The sequence below is a fragment of the Tetrao urogallus genome (assembly GCF_951394365.1).
Source record: "Tetrao urogallus genome assembly, chromosome: 3".
Taxonomy (NCBI): domain Eukaryota; kingdom Metazoa; phylum Chordata; class Aves; order Galliformes; family Phasianidae; genus Tetrao; species Tetrao urogallus.
The window spans coordinates 27,284,109-27,309,453 of record NC_136815.1 but is presented as its reverse complement, the minus strand read 5'-3'; the positions used below and the strand labels follow the sequence as shown (position 1 = coordinate 27,309,453).

Sequence of the window (25,345 nt, the reverse complement as noted above, 5' to 3'; positions counted from 1 at the left end):
TCTAGTACATGTATTTCCAACAGGAATTTGTCAACAGACTTAAGGCAAAAATCTGTATCTAAAACTGATGTTACTTTACTTTTGCCAAGATTCATGAACGGACACTGTCCTTTCTGAAGGTGCTGTCAAGGTCTGTCTTCACAGCTTCTTCCTCACATTGTTGAAATTGGAGCATGGTACTCATGGCTATGTCCAGGTGGCTTTTGAGATCTCCAAGGAGGAGACTCCACAGCCTTTGGGCAACGTGTGCCAGTGCTTTGTTACCAGAAAAACATACTTCTTGGTGTCAGCTTGTGCCTGTCGCCTCTTGTCCTATCACTGTGGCCCCATCCCTGTAAATGATGATTACCAAGTATGGTATATTTTATGCTTAAAAATATAATTCTCTATAATTGAAATATGCAACGTAAAAATGTACAGGATAGAAAAACAAAGCTAAAAATGTACATTCTCAAGACTGCAAGATACTGACGTGATAAAAATGAGCACTCTGGGCAAGGGAGTACTCCTCTGATGATGATTATGTTAATATGTAGAAAATTCCTTTCCCTGTACCATGTAGATAAGGGTGCAAATGGAATTTTCAGGTATCTTAAAGATAATCTGTAATGAATTTATTCTTTAAGCATTTAGATAATTTTACCATAAGCTCTTCATACAGTATCAGATTCTGCTCCTGTGCAGCTGAATCCTGATCCAGTGGCCTGCTGTTCTGATGTTTCATTGGCAGGTGTGCTCTAGGCGTTGTGGATACAGAGGGTATTAAGATTGATCATATCAAACAAAGAAGGGTTGGATGAGCAACTTAGCAGGTTGTTATTCCCTGACCCACGAATCTTGATCGTAATTCCTCAGCAAAAATGTAGCCACTTGCCTAAACATAAAAAGAATTTGAGCAGGTCCTTAAGATGCTCGGATTAACTAAATAGAAACACCACACCGTGTAGGATGAGCAGGGTGTCTGGTAGCAGGAGATGACATCAAAATGTCTAGACCTTTAATACCTGGAGATTTAAAACAATTATTAGAATAATCTCAGACCTGTTTGTCATACAAATACCTTCTTGTCAGCGTATAGAGAAAATAGTACTAAAACACATGAATGTGCTGTTTAGATAACAACAGCTTCTCCTTCTGACTTAAGAGTCTCCTTCCTGTACTATTTGATTTCATCTGCTCTTGTCTTTTCCCTCTGGGAGGCCTGAGTCAGTCGTCTCTGAGCCTTCCTTACTGTCTGCTAGGAACCTGCAGTAGCTTCATAGAATCACCAAAGTTGGAAAAGACCTCTTAAGTCCAACCGTCCACCTATCAGCAGTATTTCCCACTAAACCACGTCCCTCAGTACAACATCTGAGCATTCCTTGCACACCTCCAGGAATGGTGACTCCACCGTCTCCCTGGGCAGCCCATTCCAGCACCTGACCACTCTCTCAGAGAAGCTTTGCTCCTGGTAGACTGCTGCTTGTTCTCTTTTTTCTCCCTCGGCTTCACTCTCAGAGATGCTGAGTATGCTGAGACGTGGAGACTTGACTAGGCCATTTTATTCTCTGTTCTCTGTCTAAGAGTGTCACACTGAGCTGATAATCTAAGAATTTACAAAATTAAGGCTGTGTTCAGAGTAGGGAATGTGAAGACAAAAGGGTTCCCATGTTATGTGTTTTGATCATGTTTTCTTGTTTTAAGTTTCAGTGGTATTTGAAAACAGAGTTAACATGAACTCAGAGACTCTGTGCAGCTTTAAACACTGTTATTTACTGGCAGCCTTGCAAGCTGGCATTTCAGTGAAAGTGGCTGCATTGGGCTTCCCTGGGAGAGGGAAGCTGGACATACTTACATATGAAAAGAGTTTTCTTTTAAAGCAAAACAGCTAGAAAAGCGGGCAGGCAGTCTTGTTCGTGAAGGGAATGCTCGGTCAGTAGGAGCAAAGCCTGGGAAAGGCCGAGTCCTTGGTGGAGATGCTTTCATGCCTCAGACTGACAATCCCTACAGAACGATCAGAGGGCAGGCAGGAGGCAAAGCAGCGTGTTCCTTCCTCATCCCGTTACTACTTCTCTGTTTCTTCTGACCCCTATGCTCCTTTCCAGCAGGGAGTGAAACAGCTTGTCCGTAAAAATAGTGTGGTCAGCATGCAAAGCCAGCGAATTATTTGTCATCTCAGACACAATTCTTCCTTAAACTGCCTTCTCATTACCAGTACATCTGTGGGGTTGTTTCTTTTAAAGTCTATTTTTGTATATGGGACTTAAGAGAACTTCTCTTCAAAATCCTCTTCTTGAATGTATCCCAAGGTACCTTCTGGAAATGGCAGATTTATGAATTGTATGGTTACTTCTTCCTTCATACAGCTCAGCCCCAAGTGAGACTTCTCCGTATGTGCATACAAGAAAAAGTATAGAAACAGTACCAGAAGCTATCTAATGGCAGAAGCATAGGAAAGAAAATCAGGAAGAGGCAATTACATTTCTCACCTCCTTACAGATTTTTCTCTGGTCTAGATATGTAAGATTATGTCTTGAGAAGGAATTGAGGATGTAAACTCAAATACAATGAGGCTTTTCAGGCCTAGAAGAGCAAACTGGAAAACACCTGCCTATTCTGCACAGTTGCTTGAGAGGGAAGGATTTTCTTACATCTGTTAGATACAAGGCACGTAGTTAACACACTTGGCAAACTTAGCGTGTTGGCAGTTGGAGCAGGATAGTAGTAAAAAATAGTGTTTGCTTCCAAGTGTTTTTCCTAAGTTCCTTCTGCAGTCAGTGAAAGAGAAAATCCTTCCTGAACCTGATGCTGGAATTACCCCCCAGGAGCCCATCCTGGACACAGCTATGAGGAGACTTGCTTCTGGCAAATATAAGCCCTCACAATTGGTGCCCTGGGCATCTCACACCCATGCTTCTTCCAGTGCTCAAACTATGGACAATGGACAGCCATTTGTAACCATCCTAATCTTTTTCAGTATTGTAATGACTACGCTAATTATGAAATTCTGAAGAGAACTATTTATATGAATGTGCGGATGCCCTTCAGGGTACATCCTGCTACTGAACAAAGAGGATTTTTCAAAGCTTTCCCAGTCAGATGCAGGCTCTGATTCTGAAGTCACCATGAGATGAACTGGAACTGCATCAGGTCATTTTTATCTGAAATGAGGAGAACGAAACCAGAAGTTGATCTTTTTGGTCACTTCAGGTCCTGGTGCTCTCTCTTTTGTCACTTAAGCAGGGTACCAGTGATGAGCCGTCAGAGCACCGAACTTTACCACTGTTGTAAGCATTTCTCTTTAAGTTTGCTTTGAGCATGCTGATGACGATCTGCAGACCACAGATGCTGACAGCGTGCTAATTGCATTACAGTAATACCTTGCAGCATCAGCAGCCATCGGAGCTCCCATTGGCTTGGCACAGAAGACAGAATATGTGTGAGACAGCCCACCCCCAACAGTGGCCACTGAGATGCACGGCCACATCCAAGGCAAGGAATCTGCAGGCCCGCACCCCTTGGATGAAGCTGTGTTGGCAAGTAAATGGCTTTGTTTTGTTTTGACGTGGAGGTGGATGGATTGCACAAAGCCCATTGATAAAACACAGGCTATGTCCGGCTCATTTAGCTTAAAGGTGATGCAATGCCCCTATACTAGAAGATCTTGATTGTATTGACATATAGATGAAAACATGTAGGTTCATGCGTTGCTTCATAATCCCTGGCCGAGTGTTGCCCAAGCTTCTGAGCTGGAGTAAAGCTCACCTATGCCAGCTATGCAACTGCAGCATGCGTTTCATCATGTCTACCCCTGATGACATGGCTGGGAAGGGAAAACCACGCTTGTACAACAAGGAAGCAGAAATAAAGCTGTGCCACCTATGCAATTTCTCTCATCCATGCCTTGGGGGTGAGTAACTATTATTCATGCAGTGGTTTAATTTTTTTTTTTCACGGCTAGCTGTAGGATGAAGAGTAAAATTTGGACTGTGCTGGCAATCTTTTTAAGACTTTCTTAAGGGGTAGACTTGTCTAGAAGAAGATGCCTATAGGAAGGTGCTTATATATGTGAAATGTCTGTACACTGGAAGGGAAGCAAGATCCCTTCTAAACAGTTTGGCAAAGCTCAGTGTGATCAGATTGGGTTCCTTCCAGGTTAAACATAAGGGCATTTTAATGAAGAAAAGTCTAAGGAAAAAGTTGCACCTCCTATGCAAGCTCACCAGTGATGTGTTGCAGATGAGAGAGGTGGTGCTCTGCCCTGCCCAAGCAGCAGGTATTATGACTTTCAGAGTCATACTATGGCTTGGCATATATGCAATAGCCAAAGTAATGGCTACGTGAAGAGAAACCTCAGGCCGTGCCAGCCACAGCTTCCTGCCTTCATGTCAGATGAAGCATTGCTGCGTGATGCCCAAAGGAGTAGGACGAAGGTCTCTGCACTCTTCCCTTGGCCCTTTCCTTCACAATTGGTAATAAGAACTGTAATATCCTCCCCTCCTATAAGATGTAAGGGCTTGACTACCTTGGAAAAACATCCTCTCTGGCAGGCCCAAACTGCCCAAACTGTGGTTGCTTCTGACTCTGGCTACGTGCCTTCCGTGCCACTAGTATTCATGGAAAATTTTACACTTCTCAGTGTTAATTTGATTCTCTCGGATGATGTATATAATCTAACATAGAAGAAGAGCACAACTGCTTTCAGAGAAAGCTGCAAGCACTGAAATAGTAATATCTGGCATAGGAATTGAACACTTTTGGTTGTGAATGTATACATTTGCTGCTTCTGTTTGAGTATATGCAGAGAGAAGAGAATATTACATCAAAACGCACCTGATCTTGATCTTAGCATTAAATCAGGCAGGATTTATAGAGCTTTGGGATTTACAGAGACAGATGGCCGAGACCCAAGTATCTCTGAATATTCAACCATTTCATTTTGGCTCTCAAAATAAGGAGCTGCTTTCCATCACCTTTGAAATGTTTGGTCAACATACATATAATATTGTAAATATTGTAAATAGTAAAAAAAATAATAAAGTATACTTGGTAGTCTGGTCCACTTGTACCCCACCCAAAAGGACACATATCTGGTCCTTCTAGTTAATTTATCTACTTGAGATACCACAAATTTCAGCACTCTCCTGTTTCAAAGAATTTTTGAGATGTGGCACTGACAGTATCACAGTCAGTAATCTAAATCACTGGATTAACTTGCAGAACACTCGATTTTGGTAAGAACTGAAAGAGTTGCCACTGAATCCTAGCAGTCTACTTTTCAGAAAAGAGAGATAAGACTCTCTCATCTTGTTGATGCTGCATATGAACTTACATGCCTAGACCTGAGCATTTTCTAAGGAGAGTAAATCAAAACAAATGACTTGTGGGAGGATTAAAAATACAGGTGCCTTCCATACAGGTAGATGAGTGATCTCCATATACTTCAGATCCAGGAATACTGTCTCACCACTAGATGGAAATAGTGGATTTTACATCTTCTGTTGCATTAGCAGCACTTACACCTGTGTGTTTGCATATCATAAACCATCTGCAGGCAGCGCTGCAGAAATGTGGATCAGAAATTCTTTGCTAGCAGAGGTGAACGAAAGCCAAGATTTCTATTTCTAGAAATCATCCCTGTTTTACAAGACTAAATATTTCCTAAGACCTAAGTGAAAGATGATTAATTCATCCTTTCTGAAAGGAACTGCACAACAGACAGAATTTTGCTTCTGCTAACATGAATTAGTGAACATCAGCCTAATTTAAAATTTACTCTGATGACTCTTGCACAAGACAGAAAGCAACCAACCACACAGCCAACCAACCAAAAAACCCCACAAAGACAAAAGTGGAAGGAAGCTGAAAGTCTTGTGTTTCAGTGTAGCTGCTTAATGATGAAAAAGCAATGTGGGATGCTGCCTTATGACAGACGCTACAGCATTGTTTGCATATTAAAAGAAAACATCTTGCCAGAGAGGCTGAAGGTAATTAAAGGCAGCTCACTAGGGAAGGTTAGTTAAATAGAAGGGCTTAAAATTTCCCAGCTGAAAAAGGAGGCTGATGGTGTAGTGTGTGATAAATCTGACCTTTTCTAGAATGTATTAAACCTTTAAACTGATTCGTTTAGCTCTGCTGCACTGCATCACTGCTATGTGCAAATGGAAGCACCAAACACCCGAATTCACAGCACCGTCTCTGGAACCAGCACAGAGACTTCACTGTCTTACCCACTTTTGACACCTCAGACTCTAACTCTTCCACAAAGGTACTAACATGGAGCCACCACTAGTCCACCAAACCCTCATGGGTACCAGGCACAGATTCAGATTTTAGTTTGCTGGTCAAGAGGTGGTGGTTCTGAGTTTCATCCATTTGGGTGCAAGGTTAAAGGGACAATGACTGGCATAGTCCTGCTGCTGGAAATCTCACTTTGGGATACATTGGAGTCAGGATTTCTGTTGTGACTCAGAAATAGCAGCGTTCTCACAAAATACGACAGTAGGTCTCCCAGTGCACTGACAGAATCTGACAGAAGATTGGCCTCACAGAGCAAGTAACTTCATGGATGTTACATGATGGTGCCAGTTTGCAGCAATGGCAACTGCAGTGCTTTCCTGTCAGAAGTAGGAATTAGGGTACAGCAGATGCATTAAGATCAAATCCACATTTTCCCTGCGCTAAAGCATGAGGTTGCACGAATGCTTTGTTTTCTTCCTATCTACAGCAATCATGGTTTGAATTTTGGGTGGTCCTGTGTGGAGCCAGGAGTTGAACTCAATGGTCTTTACAGGTCCCTTCCAACTCAGGGTATTCTGCGATTCTACGATTCTGTGCTAAGCATATGTGTAAATTCTGTGCTTAGGTAAATTGTGTTTGCTGCCCATTGATGTGTGTGGGTAACAGGTATGCTGGATCTGCAGTGAGCCCCACACTGCTGCAGTGTGGTATGATGTGACGTGGCAAGTGATATGGGGGCTTGATGGGAAGGGCCAATAAGCAGTTTTGGAATGCTGAGTATTTATGGTCTGATTTTTGGGTGGCCTTGTTTGGAGCCAGGAATTGGATTTGATGTCTGTAATGGAGCTCTTCCAACTTGGGACATCCTGAGTCTATGATTTATTGCTCTGTCTCCGTGCCCCATGTTCTGTCCTACCTGAAATATCCATAAAAATAGCACCACCATTACTATGATTTGTAACAAATGGTGCAGTTTAGGATCCAGCGCTCCAGAATTCCAAAGCCTCCTTGCAGCCCAAATCCCAGCAGCCACTTTTGGATCCATTTGCAGCAGGAGGCGCCGGGTGGATTTTTCTTCTTCATCCGAAGAAGCGTGAAGGCTGAGACATCCCCAGCAGTGCCCACCCTCCCCCGTGCCCGGGGGTTGCTGGTACCCGGGCTGTGGGACTGCGGGTGTGAGGGCAGGGAGGTGCGTGCGTGTGCGTGTGTGCGTGTGCGTGTGTGTGTGTGCGTGTGTGTGTGTATGTGCGTGCGCGTGGCTGCAGGAGGAGGAGGAAGAAGGGCAGCACTACGTGCCCGCTCTTGCCGCCGCCGCCGCGGGCGGGACTCAGCGGGCGGGGGCTCGGCGGGGAAGGGGCCGGGGCGCGGCGGGAGCCCCATTGGCTCTCCCCGGCGGCACATGTCCCCGGCCCCGCTATAAAGGAGGCTGCGGCCCCACTGCTGTCCGTCCTTCTGCCTCCCAGCGTCCCCGGGTACGCCGCTACAGCCGCCGCCATCGCCATGGCCATCGACGCGTTTTTAGGCAAATGGTGCCTGGTCTCCAGCGAGGGCTTTGAGGAGTACATGAAGGAGCTGGGTAAGGAGACGGGGGCTGTCCGCCTCGGGCAGGGAGCCAGGCACCCCGCGGTTCGGCCTGGAGCCGCCGCCGAGGCTCTGTCCAAGGTCCGCGGGGGGAATCCGCGGCGGCTCCGGGGTGCGGCATCGCGGGCGCCGCGTTCCGATCCCGGCACGGCCACCTCCTCCTCGTCGGACAGTGTGGGAAATCTCGTCTTAAAATTATTCTTTTCCTTATTTCTTTCGCACCGCTGGCAGGTGCCGGTGCCCGCAGGCACATCCCCGCCGCTCCCCCTCCCGCCGGCTGCCGAGCCCGGATTACCGCCTGGCGCGGTGCCGCGGACGGAGCGGGGCCGGCTCGGCGCGGGGGATGCGGGGCCGCGGGCCGAGGTGGCGCCGCCCGGAGCCGGGCAGAGCGCGGAACCGGGCCGCCTCTAGCCGGGCGGGTGCGACCCAAAGCGGATCAGCTGCACGTGGTGCCCGGGGCTGGCTGCGCTCCGCGGGGCTCCTCTACGCGCACAGTGCACGGCGCGCTGTCCGCAACCCCGGGCTGCTGTACGTTCTGCAGCACGCCGGTGCTGAATCGAGAGCAGTTTCTTGCATCCCTGTGAGCATCCCAGCTGACAGGTGATACACGTTGCAGTGGCTGTGTACTTAGAAGCTGTTGTTCTCTGCGTTTATTCAGTGCTGAAGGCTGGGATGCTTTTTCAAGAAGGGGGAAGTTTTGCTTTGAGCCTCTTTGGAGGAGGAGAGGAAGGAATTTAGGTCAGGCGTTCTTCTTGTAAAATACAAAAGGCAGCGCTACAGTTACGGTGTGCAAGAGATGGCGGCTGTGATCACATTTGTGATGCCTGTCGGTGTGTGGTAGGTGTGAGCTGAGAAAACCTTTTGGGCTGAGCCTCTCGGAAGACTGTGATGGAGGAGATTCAGACATTTGAGCTGGGATCCACTCAGCTGTGTTTAAGGATGCCGGGGTGCTAAGCAGGAGCTGCAGCTTCACAGTAGAAATGAAGTGGGGTGACTCACAGAGCTCCTGTGTGTAGGCAGCGAGCAGTCAGCTTGCTTCTAGATCGCAATCTTAAGCCGGTCGCTTTTCTTTGTTACAACTGCAATTCGGGCAGATTGCTGACTGCTTAGCAAGCTCTGCCCGTGATCCAGCTGAGATGCGCTGTGATTCTGCAGATTCTGCTCAGTCAGTGTAGAAGACAATTCTATAAGGATAAGAACGTTTGCATTTCACTGCTTGCTGCATGGAAAGAATAACTCTGCCCACCTCTGTAGCTGGATTTCAAGATGTAGCTGATCAGTAACTCACCATGGACTGGACAACAGCAAAGGGATGGGGGGGGTCATCTTGACAGTACCTTGCAGTTTCACCAGAACACCTGAACGCAAGAGGACCAGCTTGTGCTCTGCAGGCTCGTGCTCATGGCTCACTGCTGGAATCTTGTCTGATTTTGGAGAAGCAATGGCTGGAAGTTTCTTTCTTAAATTTGCACCTCCTAAGGAAACCGTAATCTTTGTTTCATGGACTCAGCCCTGACCCAAGCATCCTGTGCACTGCAGCATGGGGCTGAGCTGGACACAACAGCAGTTTTAACTACGCACCCACTTGGTGGCACTTCTTGATCCATTAGGTTGCTTATCAGCACTTGGTGCAGATGTGTACTTTCCCATTCAATGGAGTCCAGTTTGTTGCTTGAATATCCTCTTATTTCTATCTTCATCCTTCAGATCAAAAAGACTCAAGCAAAGCACACACACAGGCTGAGACGGGGAATCTTTTAGGTGCTGGAGCACTTTGAGGACTACAAGTCTCCAGTTGATACCCATAATGTGTTGAATTTCCAGTCATTTCCAAAAGTCTTGCCTGCAAGTTGCCTGTGAGCAGTATTTCATGTAACAGGAGCATTCTCATTCAGAAGCCAGTATTTTGGAGACAGGAAATAAGAGCTGACATTTTATTAAAAACTGCACATTTGCAATTGTGCACAGCATGATTGAAGACTGCCTTTTACGTTGAAATAGATGTGCAAGTGGATTCACCTGTCAATTAATTCTATGGACCATACATGCTCAATCCGCTTGTTTTATGGTCTTGTTTCCCTCCTTTTTATGTTTTAATAAAAAATAGAAAAAATGTTTTGTTACTTATATACATTAACTATATGTTTTATATGCTGTCCAAGACGATTTCTTTTCACTCAGTGTAATCTAGGCACGCCAAAAGGTTGGACACTCATGCTTTAGAATGTTCCAAGCATTCAGAACATTACCTTTTTTATATATTTGTTGATGCTTCTGTGTTTCTTTTCCCGTTTAATACTTATTTCTTTTTGGAAAAAAATCAGTGCAGAGTTTCAGGACATTTGTGAGTCCTCTAAAGCTCAACACAGATTTAGCTGTAGCTCTTTGAGGAAGCAAAGGGATAACCTTGCAAACAAGCTTTTTTCCTTCCCCATCAATGGATAATTTAAAACATCCTATTTCTTTGGGACTCTTGAGCTTTGATTCTCAAGCATACTTGAGCTCCTAATTAAATGGGAATTAAGTATTTGAATTCCTGTGTGGCCATAAGCCTTAGGGTTTAACTGACTTTGTGACACTGTGCCTCTTGCCTTGCAGGTGTGGGTATGGCCATGAGAAAAATGGGAAGCATGGCGAAACCAGATGTTTACATCATTAAGGAGGGGGATACAATCACTGTGAAAACAGAAAGCACCTTCAAAACTTCACAGTTCAGTTTCAAGATCGGCGAGAAGTTTGAGGAAAACACATTAGATGGCAGAAAAACTCAGGTCAGTATTCTGGACTTTCTGATGAATAAACACAGTTCTTTGGGTGTTTTGTGGATGAAGGCAGTATTTAGAAGTCAGCTTTGGCATCCTTGCTAACAGTGCTTTTATTTGATGAACAGCTGTCACTATAAGTATCATTGAAATCAATTGATTTTTTCTGGATCAAGCAATTTCCAAAGAGGGAAAATGCTGAAACTAATCTTGTCTTGTGTACTGTTGCCTTCAATTTGTTAAACAAGCATTGTGTTAGTAAAACTAACAGACCTTTAAATCCATTTTAAAACCAAATGCCATTTTATTGGAAGCCTATGGAAAAAATCCCATTGATGTTTAATCAGTGGCAGTGCAGCCCTGCAGCTGACCTGACTGTTCAACCTCTCCTATTTGCATAACAAGAGATTAGCTCAGTGTGCAGGGACTATACACCAGGCATAAAAGTGAACGTCAGTCCCTAGACTCCAGTTTCATAAGGCAACAAAAGCATCTCTTTGCACTGAGTAGGGAGAATATTAACCCAAAAGGAAGTTAAACACAAAGAAACCCTCAAATATGTCTCTTTTATCTGCTGGTGTGAGTGCTCTCTATGTACTGTTCCCCATCTCTTCAATCACACGCTGGCAATTCATCTATTTTTGCAAGATCGAATAAATGCTACACAAAAGCTCAAAGCCCTTTCACAAAGACATGAACAGAGAATGTCATCCGCTCTTGTTATTGAAGTTGTGCATGCTGTCAAAGGTTTGTTGTATGCAGGAATGTGTCAGGGCAGGAAGTGAACAGTCAGCTAATGTAAGAAGAGGATCAATAAAAAATTAAGAGAATATCCTGGCTTTGTAGATTTCAATGGCAAAATTATTACTGAGTGAGATGGAGTGGGATTTTTTCCTTTGGAAGAAAGTAGGTTGGGCAGCATCAGCCTTCAATAAATGCTGTTGGTAAAATATTAACACTTAGATTCTGTTTTTCAGACACTTGTCAGCTTAAAAGATGATGGGTCATTGATCCAGGAGCAGGAATGGGATGGCAAGAAGACCATAATCACACGGAAACTTGTGGATGGACAGTTGGTGGTGGTGAGTTGAGCCCTGCTGCCTGGTTTGAGTGCTGCCAGTCAGTAGCCTGAAACAAAACCCAAAAAATCCTGAGCTGCAGCCTTTTTTTTCTTACGTTCTGTACTGAGGCAAGGCAAATGAATGAATTCATTTCTTTATCTTCTAGGAATGTGACATGAATGGTGTCAAGTGCGTTAGAGTCTACCAGAAGGCATGAGAACATCTTCAGATTCAGTAGGAACTTGCTACAAACAACTCAGTCCAGTGGACGGAGCTCCTCTACACTCCATGATTTCCTTTTCCCTGTTTTCTAGTATTTCAATGGACTGAGTAGCTGAGTGCAATCCTTTTTAAAAGCCGTGATGTAACTATTATGTAACTATTCTGAACATATGAGGCTATTAAATAAAATTTTCAAATATATTAAGTGCAAATGTTGTTGCTGTAGTAAAATTTTAAAGTGAGGTTTTATAAAAACTCAGTTTGGTTTTAGGCTCTACTGCAAATTGCCTTCCCTTCAAGATAATGCAAATAATGGTAATGAACAGTTAATAGCAGACTAAATTTTAACCAGCCTTTTCATCTTTAATGGCTAAGGTAATAAAATCCGAAATAGAAAAAAAACGTTCAAAGTTCAGGCACTGCAGTTGTTTCTATCTTACGCGTTACAAAGTAAATTGAATGCACTGGTATAAATAAGAGATAAACCTTGTTGGCCTTTAGATAGAGGAATGTATTTTCAGGGATTGTTTTTTTTTTTTTCATGTTTGAAACCCACAGATTTCTTATCTGAAAAAATATATACACTAGTGAGCTAATAGACATGATAACATAAGTAAACACATAAGTACTTTGCTTCAAGGAGGCCTTAATTTGAGTGTGCTCTTTGTTTTCCTAGCAAAATTCGTATTTCCTGTCCAGTAACTTTCTAAAAACTCTTAACCAAAACCTGCTGAAATACTGCCTAAAACTTAAAGCCTCATTTTATTTTTTGAACTGACTTGAAACATCTATAAGTGGAGTTCATATGCTTTAAAGTACTACAATAAATACTCAAAAATATCAATGTCTTGAATATTAATTTTATTCTGCTTGGGAAATGGAGACTACATACTACATTTCTTCCAAGGAGTTGTCAGATTGAACTAAATTATAAGGTTTAGATAACGTTTGGTCATACCAGACAAGCATATTGTAAGTCTGAAACTGTTTAGTGACAAGTAATGAGGAAATTTCTATCAAATTCTCAAGTCTGGAGGATCCTGTAATTGTATGCTTCCAGTTTGCAGCATCAGTCACTGTAGAATCCATTGCAGAATCCAACTTCAAGTCTATTAAGCATTTTAGCTGCTCACTGTATCTACTGTATTACTGAATTCACCCTAACAAAAGAAAGTTCTAATCTCTATGTTCATCCTATCAAAGAGGGAAGATGACTCTTAACATAGCATTGGAATATTTATTATTTTCAATAAGAATTTATTTGTTATATATAATAAGGCTATTTGTTACTAGGGAAGGAAATTTTGCCATAGAAACAGAAAAAAAAAATGAAGAGAAACTTACTAAGTTTATGATCAGAAATAGACTAAATAGGGATAGGAAAACAGATGCAACAATCCATGGCATGATATGACAGGGCATTGGAATAGGCTGCCCGGGAGGTGGTGGAGTCTTTTTCCTTGGAGATGTTCAGGACTCGTGGGCTCCTTGCTGTGCCAACTACTGTAGGGAACCTGCTTTGGCAGGGGGGTTGGACTTGGTCTCCAGACGTCCCTTCCATCCCTCTGATTCTGTCATACTGTGGTGTGGTATGATATGACCTCAGGGAAGTGGCCATGAACTCTGAGCTTGCTTCGAGAAGCATCTGGACATTGCTCTCAGACATATGGTCTGATTTTTGGGTGGTCCTGTGTGGAGTCAGGAGTTGGACTTGATGATCGTTATGGATCTCTTCCAACTTGGGATATTCTTTGATTCTACGAGTCTATCTGAAAACCATTCCTCCCTTCCAAACGAAGCAGAATACTGCTGCTTTGAGTGGGCCATTAAACTTCCCAGTGGTCACTGGTCTGTCGCTTACTGCTCCTTGTTTACTCTTCTCATACTCAGTGCTGTTAACTGTTTATCTTTCATTTGAATGGGAAAAGCATGCAATGTCTTTTATAGGACATCCGTTCTGACTACAGTGAGATCATTTCTTGTAAAACAAAAGGCAGAAGACTATCTTTTTAGAGTGATTTCCTATGGAAACAGGGCTTGTGTATGTGTATGTGTGTGAGTTTCCCTGCCTCTGATTTCGGCCACATGTGAAGTAGAGGCTAGAGGTCCCAAGAATAATAAATCTACAAATGTCATGAAAATAAGAGGCCTGATAAAGGGGATAGGCCATCAAAGTGCCTCGATGATGGAAAGTCTTCACACGGAAGTCGCAGTTTAACATTAAATGGAAGAAAAACATTTATAAACTCTTTCAGCACGCATAAGTTACTTCAGATATGAAAGCTGAGCAGCTGGAAGACATAGATCAACAGGAAACTAGAATTCTTCAGAACTAATTTCCCTACTTAAGCTCAAATATTTGTTTGCTTTATTCTGAAGTTAGCTTCAGCCTCTATTGCTGGTGACTTCAACGTAAACATACAATGACCCGGAACTACCATATATATATTCAACCCATCTGCATTAGACTAGATTACGTAGTTACAACAATTTTATCATACTACCATCCCAGATTTATGCTTCTCAAGACTTAAAAATATGATTTATTTCCAAATTCTATTTGTTATAGTACAACCCAGTAGTTGTACTCTTTATAAAGTTTGTAAATACGATATTCTCATGAATGTAAAATAACCAGTTGTCCTGAGATGTGCACAACTCTATGTAGTTCACTACATCACATAAGATAGCTAAAAAGAAGACTTCTGAGAAGAAACAAACAATAAATTGTGCATTATACATCCAGAACTGCATTATAATGCTACAGAGTTATGAAATGAGATGAGTTTTGGCACGACATATTAGTGAGTGATTTTGAAAATATTTTGGAGGTACAAAAAAAAAAAATCTGCAAACTGAAGCTGCAAGTAAAATGGCTCAAAGAGAACACTTAAAGTAATGAGCAGTCCAGTGCTTTGAGTTGAGGGTACTGGCTCTATACGATTCTCAGACAATTAAAGATTTCCCTGTTACGGCTTGTTTATGAGATTTATTTCAAAATGGCATCCTACTCTGCCTGCACTGTCTATGATTAATACTAGCCTTTCCCTTTTCCTCTCCCTTCCCTACCATATGTATGTACTCCAGATCAAAGTTTTTTTAACAAAACAAAGTAAGGGATGGGAAATCTAAGTTTTCTGAGGTTATGGTCCCACTGTTAGCTGTCAGATCTCCTAAAAAAAGGCAATGATTATTTTTTCAAGTGTGGAGGTCAAGTGTAGGAAGACAGTTTTGCTTTGCCAGTGACTACTTCAACAGTATTATCTGTGAAACAAACATCCAAAAAGAAAATTAGTCATTGAATAGGTACTCAATTTCTTTCAGGTTATAACCAAAAGTCTAGCATATTCTAGTGAGTATAAACAATAAACTCTTACTTGTTTCTTTATAGTATTATGTTCAATATATTTTACTGATCATAAAGTTGTTCATTGCCTGGAGAAGAGAAAGCTCTGGGGAGATCTCATTGTGGCCTTCCAGTACTTGAAGGGAGCGTATAAGCAGGAGAGGGAATGACTGTTTGTGAGGGTGGCTAGTGATAGGACAAGGGGCCTTAAACTGAGACAGGGGAGGTTTACACTGGATATTAGGAGGAAGTTTTTCACACAGAGGGTGGTGACACACTGGAACAGGTTGCCTAAGGAGGTTGTGGATGCCCCATCCCTGGAGGCATTCAAGGCCAGGCTGGATGTGGCTCTGGGCAGCCTGGTCTGGTGGTTGGCGACCCTGCACACAGCAGGTCTAGCAAACTAGATGATCATTGCGGTCCTTTTCAACTCAGGCCATTCTGTGATTCTGTGATTCTATGATTCATTCAAAGCAGGTCTTCTTCAAGTCAGAAGATGAAAGTAAAGTTCTCCATTTCAGGTTAGCTCAGGGTGTCAGCCTGGTGCTGGTGCTGACTGTGGAGGAGTTAGTCTCCAGCTGAAATACCTGCAGATTTTACATTAAAAAAAATCATCTTTACTCTTTTATGAAGCAACTGCTTGTATTCTACCTGAAACTGTTGTACAAAAATAAAAGCAGGAACGCAGGCGAACTCTGATAAAAACTTTGTTTTTGACTCTTTCCCTGATTACATGATTACACAATTAGCAGAAAAACTCTACACAATATTGGCTACTTGTACTTGTAGGGGAAAAAATCCCACATGGTGTGATAGCAGATGGGAGCAAGTTAACATATATTATTTCTTCTTTGATGCCTTGTTTCAGTCCCATTGTTCAGCCCTGGTAGGATTTAGAACTGTTTTGGAGACAGTCCAGCATCTGTGTAAACAATTTTTGTCCCATGATTCTCCTTCTCTGGCTTTGGCTTTTCAGCCCTTATACATCAAATTAAGATTTTGTTGACACTTCCCAGAATGGTTTTATTTTATGCTATTATTTCAGAGGAAAAGGAAACACTATTAGAGACCACACTCCCAAGAGTGAATTTAATTTCCTTTCCAGTGAAACTATTTCAAAAATAATTATCTCTATCAGATGTTCTTAGTTACACTCTGACATATTTGCAGGTGAAGTCCATTGTAGTTTCAGAATAAACATAAAGCTTCAGTAATAACTGTAATACGTGCAAGCTAAATAATGTCCTGCAAAAATTGACTGATTCCCAAATATTATGATTACGAGTTAAAAATAAAATGTTAATCATTAATCACAGATGTACATTCTCAAATTAATCACCAGAAGATAAATGTTCTACTCTGAGGATCATGTTTACTATGTATCTAGAACTGGTCATTTGCTCCCACATGCACAGAACTTGATCCTCTTGGCAGTTCTTGTTCAAAATTAATTAGTCTACCTTCAAAAAAGTGCTTGTGTCTCTAAGGGTGCAGTTCATTTTGTTGTGCAGTGAAGTGCCAAACAGAAAATTAAGGGACTAAGCACAGATTTCAGTCTGGGCTCACGGTGCACGGTGATGTGGGGAGAGAGCTTGCTGCAGCACAGCTCATGGGCATGTCATGCTGTGGTTTGGTGCCTTCTGAGGACATGCTATATGATCATACATGGTGAACAGCAGATTTGAAATCATAATAAATAGACTTGCTCCAATAACTTCATGTCCTTCTTGGGGGCTCCAGAACTGAACACAATACTCCACGCTAGGTCTCATAAGAGCAGAGTAGAGGGGCACAATCACCTCCCTCGCCCTGCTGGTCACACTTCTCTTGATGCAACCCAGGATACAGTTGGCCTTCTGGGCTGCAAGGACACACTGCCAGCTCATGTTGAATTTTTCATCAACCAACGTTTAATTGTGACTAATAATGTTCAGAAAATGGGGTGTTTCTATTCTCTTACATTTATTTTTTTTCTCTTGGTGAGATTCAGGATAAAAATACAAACTTCATATTTTTAGTGGTGGCATTATTTGAATAGTCATTTTCTTTTTGCATAATTCATGGCATACAGTCCCCCTGTTTAAGCAGCTAAACCAACGGCTGCTTTTCTGAAACTGTGGCAGGAGAGAGGAAGCTAATTGATTATAAACAGAAACCACAGATGCCTCAGTCCTTTCCCTTTGTCACGTATTTCCATAGCACAGTTCATGTTTATCTGAGCCTACACATTATCCCTCTGGATGTTTGCTTTCTTCATGAAGATTCTTCTTTTTTCCTATTAGGATTATCAAGTCTCTTTTGATTTTGATTCTGAATGTCCAGATGGCATGATGTTAGAATAGGAATTAAGAAAGACAGTAATAAATACAGCTGCATCTTGTCTAGCCTCTCTTTCTCTCTCTCTATTCCCCCTTATTTTTTTTCCCATGGTGTTGATGGGCTTTCTCTTTCTGTTTTTCACCACTGAGAGAATGAAGAACACTGAGTGTACAGCAATGGTATCCAGTGGTAGTCATTCTGATAGTTGGATTTTCAAGCACTATATGGTTGAGCAACATCAACCTCAGATTTAGATAACTAAAAGGTTTAACTCTTCTGCTGTTCTCAGCTGAATCCTGGGAGAAATATGCAGACCTACATATGGAAAGGTAATTATGTGCTGCCACAGCAGATAGACCACATGTAGTTTGCTCTAACTCTTGTGCTGAAATTTTATTAAGCACAGTTTTCTCCAATATTTAGCTCTGACCCAAGAAAGAAGGTAAATGTGCTTTCCCAAAAAGTGATTCTCTACTGAACTAATTTTTAATAGTCACAGTGATGCTATGATTTGATAGAGGTTTATGATAACCAAATGAAGTAAACAATCTAAAAATTTAAGAGATATAGATTTGAAAGATGGCAGACTTTGTGGATAAAGGAATTGTTGAGTTGCAGTCAATGGGCCAATGTCTAGGTGGAGGCTAGTGACAAGCGGTTGGTACTGAGACCAGAACTATACATAATCTTTGCCAGTGACACAGACAGTTGGGTTGAGTGTGCCCTGATCAGGTTTGCTGATGACACCAAGCTGTGTGGTGCAGTCAACACATTGGAAAGAAGGGATGCCATACACAGGGACTTTGGTGGGTTTCAGTGGCGGACATGTGTGATCCTCATTAAGTTTGATTGAGTGATGTCCTTCTCCTGTGGTCAGTGTTCAAGACATATTCCATAGAGATTTTTAAACTCATTTGTCCTCACTCGCTTTGTGGAGGAGAAGAACACATGGAAAAAAAAAACAAACAAGTTAAAGATGTTTTGATATATCAAGTGTAAAATAGTAAGTCTGGGAAGAAAGATTTCCCTGGAGGTTTTTCTCTTGTTTGTGTTTCTCAAACACAAATCTGAACCATAAACCTATCCTTGGAAAAGAAAGTGTACAAAGCCCTTTGGAATGTTTAAAAAAGTCTCAGATAAAGCTCTGTATACTAAAGCTCTCAGCCTTTGCTTCCATTCTTGTAGATAACTGACTTCTTTGGATTAGTTGGACATTCTCTGTTGTGATTAAAAGCACACTTTGTGTGAGAGGTTGTCTAGAAGTCTACTGGAATTTCCCTTTGTCCTAGCTTATAACTTTATTTGTCACTTGAGTTTTTGTTCCACTTCCATGATCTTCATAAACCAAGATTTTGCAGAGAGATTTCTCTGCTCCTGTTCCAATTTGCTTTACATTTCAAGAGAACATTAGCACTGTCTCATAATGTATTCTACAGATTTTACCAAGGAGTAAATCGTTGCTTTCAGGCTGACACATACTGAGATGGATTTCTGAGCTGGATTCCTGCTAAGATCAAGGGCTAAGAATGTTTATCAATGAGGCACTGATGCTATCTTATGAAGTGACTGCCTTATATGCCAACAGAAGTCTTTGTACTGCTTCAGTAAGTTTAGATTGGGCTTTAGTAACTGAAAGCTAAAATGAGAGATCAAGAATAAATGATTAATTTTAAGACATGTTATTGACTCTTTATAACGTCCTTCTTGACTTTTTGTAATACTTATGTTAACAATAGAGCTCACTGGGAATACAATTTGATCAGAAAGAAAATGTTGCTAGTTTTGTATATTTACTCATTTATTCTGTTAGGTCAATTGGGCTAATATTTACATCAAAAATGAGAATCACCATTACCTGTATGTTTTTATTACACTGTCATTGTATTATTCTTGAAATAAAACCTATAACTAATGTGTGGAAATGCACTAGAGACCAAAATATATGTTAATGTCTGAGTGTTATTCAATCACAGTATCATGGAGAAAATATTTCCCTTACTTTGTTTATTGGCCTTGAGTAGTGTCAACAGACATTACTGGGGAGGATATTCAGTTGCATCTTACAATAACATTTCACTGAGTAATGTTATGATTACATATAAATTTAGAAAAATAATTTAAGATCTAACGCCTCTCTTTTTTTTAGTTTAATGTTTATTGGAGCATTTTCTGAAGAAAACACCAATAAAGCATTATGCAATATTATTGATCATGCCTATATAGTTACTTCATATTGATGAATAGAAAGCTGTAATTAATGTTTGACTACCCTATACAGTGAAAGCAGTCAATGTATTTGTACCAAGTACATTGGTTGGTCTGAAAATAATACCTCCTATTTATTTCCATAGAAACTACAACAAATACAAAGAGCACAATAACACTGTTTAACAGAGCAAATTCTCAGCTCCATGCTGCACCCATAAAAATCTGCATCGCTGTCTGGAATGTGGCTTTTCTTTCACATCTCTGCTACCACTGCTGAAACTCACCAGCCACTGCCTCACTGTGCTAACATCCACTGCTTGGTCTTTATTGAGATAAATGTTCAGCAAGCCCTGCTCTCCATCATATAAGTTGAAATGGGTGCTGACATTCACATTAAGATTTCCTTACTGTTATTAACAAGTGAACATTTGGTGGCAAATCCACCTCTTGAGTTTCTCATTCCACATTTTATATTTCCCCTTCCCTACAGGCTATGCCTTTGCATACAAGACAACTCCATCTGGTCATTTGCTATCTGCATTGCAGACAAGAATCATGGACTGTTAAGATCTTACTATCAAACTGATTACTTCTGCAGGTTCTGTTTAGTCTACACTTATGTAAGGCAGAGTGTAGTTGGACTTGAGTTATATCACAACAGCACATGATAAGGCTGCCCTTGTCACTGCTGGTGCTGTGCCCTCTCTGCAAAGTGTCTGTGATTCTCTGCTGAGCCAACAGGTCATAATTTCTTGGCTTCCCTGCAAGCCTGAGGGTTCATTCACATGGGAAAATGAGAGTTTGGTACTGAGTGAACAGAATCAATCCATTTCCCATTTTTAACTGAATCCTGAATAGTTTTACTCCCACCACCAGATGTATTACTTTCCCATATGACGAGTATTTACTTCTATAACTGATGGCATACAGCCTACACCTTGGTTACCATGGGAGATTTGTTTTCTTCCTGCCATTGTTGTAGCAGCAGTCTCACAAAATACATTTCTCTCTATTATTTCTCTTACAGCTTTCTACAAAGAACACCTAACAATGCTTCCTCAGACAAGAAACTGAAGCTAAGCAGTCCAAGGAAAATTACTGTTTGCAAAGTCTGAGAGTAGCTTTGGGAGTGGCATAGGATGTCTTGCTCTAATACTTTTTCTGGAGACTTAAATCTTGCAGTTACTTGTATTTAAGCTTTATCCTTTAATTGGGAAATGTAGCCATAGCATCTGATGGGAGTTACAACATCTGTGTTACACTGGGGTCAGATACATCTCACCTAAGCTAACCTGAAGCACTCAGCTGAGTTGCTCTGCTCCTACAGAGGCAGGGACGAGGGGCAGACATGACCTGGAAATACCAGATGGCAGAGTTTGTGCAGTAAGCAGTCAGCTGCAAAGCCTACTGCAAATGTATTTTGTTGTCTTCCAGAGACATACATTCATGCAGTGCAACGCTTGAAGCCATGCTTCAGTAGGAGGTGCACACATACTCATTACCCGACAAATCTCACAGAAGCTGTGTGAATCACACCACGTACTCCAACTCATGAATCACACTAAGTGTATACAAGCCATGCATATATAAATGAATATGTACAAGCGGTGTTTTAATAGCTCTGTTATCTAGCTGTGCAAACTTGCTTAGCTATGAAATAAACTGGCTTTGTTTTATGTTATCCCTATTTAAACACCTTCAGATGGCTATTTTGAGTTAAGAGACAACTGCATAGGAATTATCAGGCTACTATTATTATTTTACTTGTCTCTGAGAAAGTTTTGCAAATTATGCATTCGACTGTTTTGATTTCTGCTAGAAATTGCCCAAAGATATCACGTGGTTATCTCCATCATCAAAATCACTTTTCTTCCAGGAACCTTCAATACAGGAGGAACAAGACATTTTGCATGCTTGAGTCACTAGTCTGAGTGAATGGTGAAAAGCCATGCTTTGCAGAAGTAAGCAGGCTGTGGGTTTCTAGGTTCAGGCTCTCAAGTAATCAGCTAGCACATTTTATGCTGCCTAGTTATGGCATCTTTTCATGACTTGATGTGCATCAGACAGGTGTCTTGTCTTGATCTTCTTCTTACAAAGTTCACATAATACAAGGGATCTTGTTAAGGATGTTAAAACAGGCTTCTTCACACAGCAGTTTAGAGCACCTAAGGTCTGAATCTATAGCCTGGGAATCATCCACGTTTTTTGGTTGAATATAGGGAAAATCTTGGGTGGTGGTACATTGCTGAAGTGTTTCATTTAATGGATGATTTTGTATAGAGCCCACATTAAACTATATTCCTCCCAGCACCCCCAACATCCTCCTTCCATGACGTGAGATTGCATGAATCATTGGAATTGATCTATACCAGGTGTGTCCTTAAGTTGTCCCTGTAATGTGAAGTTGATGCCATCACCCACAGCTTCTGTGCTCACCTCCTTTGTCACAAACAGGATTTGGGCCTAAGCGTCTTACCCAACCACCCACAACCATCCAGTCTTACCCCTCTCAGAAGTTTTCATAGAGCTGAACTTTTCCATTGCTTATGTTATTTGGTACAAAGAGCTTCTGCCTCAGACAAATGTGCAACATCCCCAGGGAAGAAATTTGCTCACCAGCATCTTTTGCCCGGATATCATATTAACTATCTTCCAGCAGGTGATACTGGATCCCTCCTTCCTCTGCCCTATCCACCCACCATTTCCTTTTCCTCTAAAATATTTGCATTTTTTTCCAGGACCACTAGGTGTCACAAGTACTCACATCTAAACTGTAAAATACTCTCAAATATCATCCTGGAGATCTTGATATTTTCCTTATTCTTATGGAGAGGGGCAAGAAGTGGGACACAGACATGGGTGCTCCTGTATCTAACGATGATAATAAAAAAAAATTGGCTGTATCATGCTGATACTTCTTGAACAGCTCCATAGAGCTTCATGTCGAAACTTTTGGTGTACAAGGAAATTATGTCTCTCACTGAAATGCCTTAATTCAGCTAAAAATTGAAAACTAATACATTGGATGTGATATGAAGGATCAACAAAGTACAAACTCAAATGGAGTGATCTGTGTCACTGATGAGACATATCTTCCTCTTCCTCTTTTCTGCACCCTCATTCCCATCTGTCTGTCTATAAACTAATCAGTCATTCCTGTCTAGCAGTATGAGCTCTACACCAGCTGAGAGGATGTAATCAGCTTCCCAGTGAGACAGAACACACGCCTGGCTGACTCTGGGAGCCTGAGACACTGACCTCTCTTGAAAACTAAATTTCACATTTTCAAATGTTACAAAATGCTTTCTTGTCCTTCACTCTGTGAAATCTTTTTTTTTTTTTTTTTTTTTTAATTCCAGGTGCACCTTTCCACTTCTAAATATTCTTTCCTCCTGAAAAAATCCATCCCAGCACTCCACCACCACACAGTGCATCCACACACACATGTACTGTCTGCTCTTTTGCTGCACCGCCATACGCTGTGCTGAATAATGACCATGGTTTATCTTTCCTCGGGCCCTGTCGCTGTCACACAGAGCAGAGCTCAGCGCTGCCCCTCCTGCTCCCTGTGCGGAGCTGCAGCCGCCATCAGGCCTCCCCTCCCGTCACAGGGTACATAATGCTGGAGGAAATAAAGACCACTCACTCCTTTTGTAAAACAGTGTTTCAAAGATAAAGATGGACGTCACCACCGAGCGTTATTGCTTAATAAAACAGCATAATGCTCATTAATCATACTGCACGCTGCACCACCAGTCAAATTAATCATTCTTGTAAGACTGATAACTTGGTTCCCAATGGACTGTTCAGCATGGATGCTGAATGTTCCTAACTGCTATTAAGTAGCCACCTGTTTCACATTTACAACATTATATTTTGTGTATTGTTGCAATAATCTAAACTGCGTTTAAAGGTAGAGTCCAATTTCAAATAATGTTTTTTTAATAACCTGCTGTGTAAACAGAAACAATCAATTATGGCTAGAGGTAATTACAGCATTGAATCATTTTCTAACAACAACATTTAAATAAAAAATCAGATTGATTCAGAAAGATTTCAAACTTCACCTGTATTTAGATGAAGGTGTGTCCTAAACCATAATAGATGCAATTAGAGAGATAAGATTAAGGAGGTGCCAGCTTTCTTCTGCCTTTATATATGTTTTCAGAGTGTCTTTGCAACACAGAAAGATTTTTGTAGTCTGTGCAGAACAGACAGAACACACATTTCCCAGGCAAGAAAGGAAAAAAATAATGTTGCATTCTGTTACCACTGGGGTGTGCCACTTAAAAGGATTATGATTTCTGCCCAGCAATTCATTCTCCTATGGCATGAGCAATGCCTTTCTGTTCATATGGTACTTTTCACACATGAGAATCAAAACCCTTGGCAAAATGCTCTGATCAGTCATTGCTCTCTCTTCTAAAAGATAGAAAAAGTAGAATGAAGAGATGCTGTTTCTTGGACAGTGTCACACAAACATAGCAGCCAAAGACAAAAGGGGACAGTCTATGTCTCTACTAGCAAGGCTCACTGTGCCTGAAGTCTGCCATTTCAAAGCTAGCCTTCTTTAAGCTGAGTATATGCGTTCCTTCTTTTGTTAGTAGGAAATTTTTGACATTTGCACAGGCTGGTTATTCTACCTCCCTTGAGCACCTAATTTATAAGAGAAATTTTGCTAAGAACATGCCTCTCTTTACCTCCACTGATGAGGTTGCCTTGGGCAACACGCTTCTGAGATACTCAAGTTTTCGAAGACGACATTTAAGTGAGCTGAATCCAACACCTAGTGCACTTCCCAACACACTCAACCCTGTTCAAATGGGAGAAAGGAAGCTTCAGGTGCAGCCTTACGATACCCAACAGATTATTGGAAAAAAGGGAACCAGACGCCATAGTGATCTGCAGAGTGGGATGAGGCTCAGTGGTCATAAACTGAAACAAGAGGGTGCCTTATTGGAAAAATATTTTCTCTGAGGATAGCCACAAGATGTAAGAGATTGCACAGAGAACCATGAGGTCTCCAAACCTCAAGATTTTTGTTGGCTTGGCTGGGTGAAGCTTTAAGTTGCCTGGTCTCAACAGAGATCTGCTTCTGCTTTGAGTCCAGGGTTGGGCTGCAGCTTCCCTAAGTCTCTCCAGGTCTAAATAACCTGTTATTTCATATTATTTTTCATGCTGAGATAACACACGTGGGATGCCTATCACACATGGGATGTCCTATGATTCTATTATTCTATGTCATAGCCACACATTAACAACATTGAGTGAAAGCAGTGTTGATCTAGACATTACTGCAGGAACCAGAAAAGGTTTGACACTGAGGATGGCACCAGATGTTAATAAGGCATCAGGGGTCAAATTTGGGTTTAGCTGGCATCTCCAGTAATAGAGTTTTCCAGAGGCATGTCTGCTTTTTTAAGAACTTGTCACACAAGGTGTCTTTTGCTTTGGTGCCCTGAAAATAATAATAATATATAATAGTAAATTAAAAAAAAAAAATAACAAGTAACATGCATTTCAGAAAATGAATGAAAGTGAAAAAAAGAAAGAAGCACAGGAAAAAAGATGGTGTGGAAAAGTACAAGGAGATACACATAAAGGAGGCTTAGAAAGATTGGCTGCCT

At 41.6% G+C, this 25,345-nt stretch overlaps 1 protein-coding gene across 1 annotated transcript; it reads left to right on the top strand.

Moving 5' to 3' along the window:
• Nucleotides 1–7,719: 7,719 nt before the first annotated feature.
• LOC306944929 (fatty acid-binding protein 5) lies at nucleotides 7,720–11,979 on the top strand (the record flags this gene model as incomplete). Its single annotated transcript, XM_079533601.1, has 4 exons — nucleotides 7,720–7,795; nucleotides 10,399–10,571; nucleotides 11,540–11,644; nucleotides 11,790–11,979. The coding sequence occupies 4 exons, from the start codon at nucleotides 7,720–7,722 to the stop codon at nucleotides 11,838–11,840; spliced, it is 405 nt and encodes a 134-aa protein (XP_079389727.1). The 3' UTR covers nucleotides 11,841–11,979.
• Nucleotides 11,980–25,345: the final 13,366 nt, after the last annotated feature.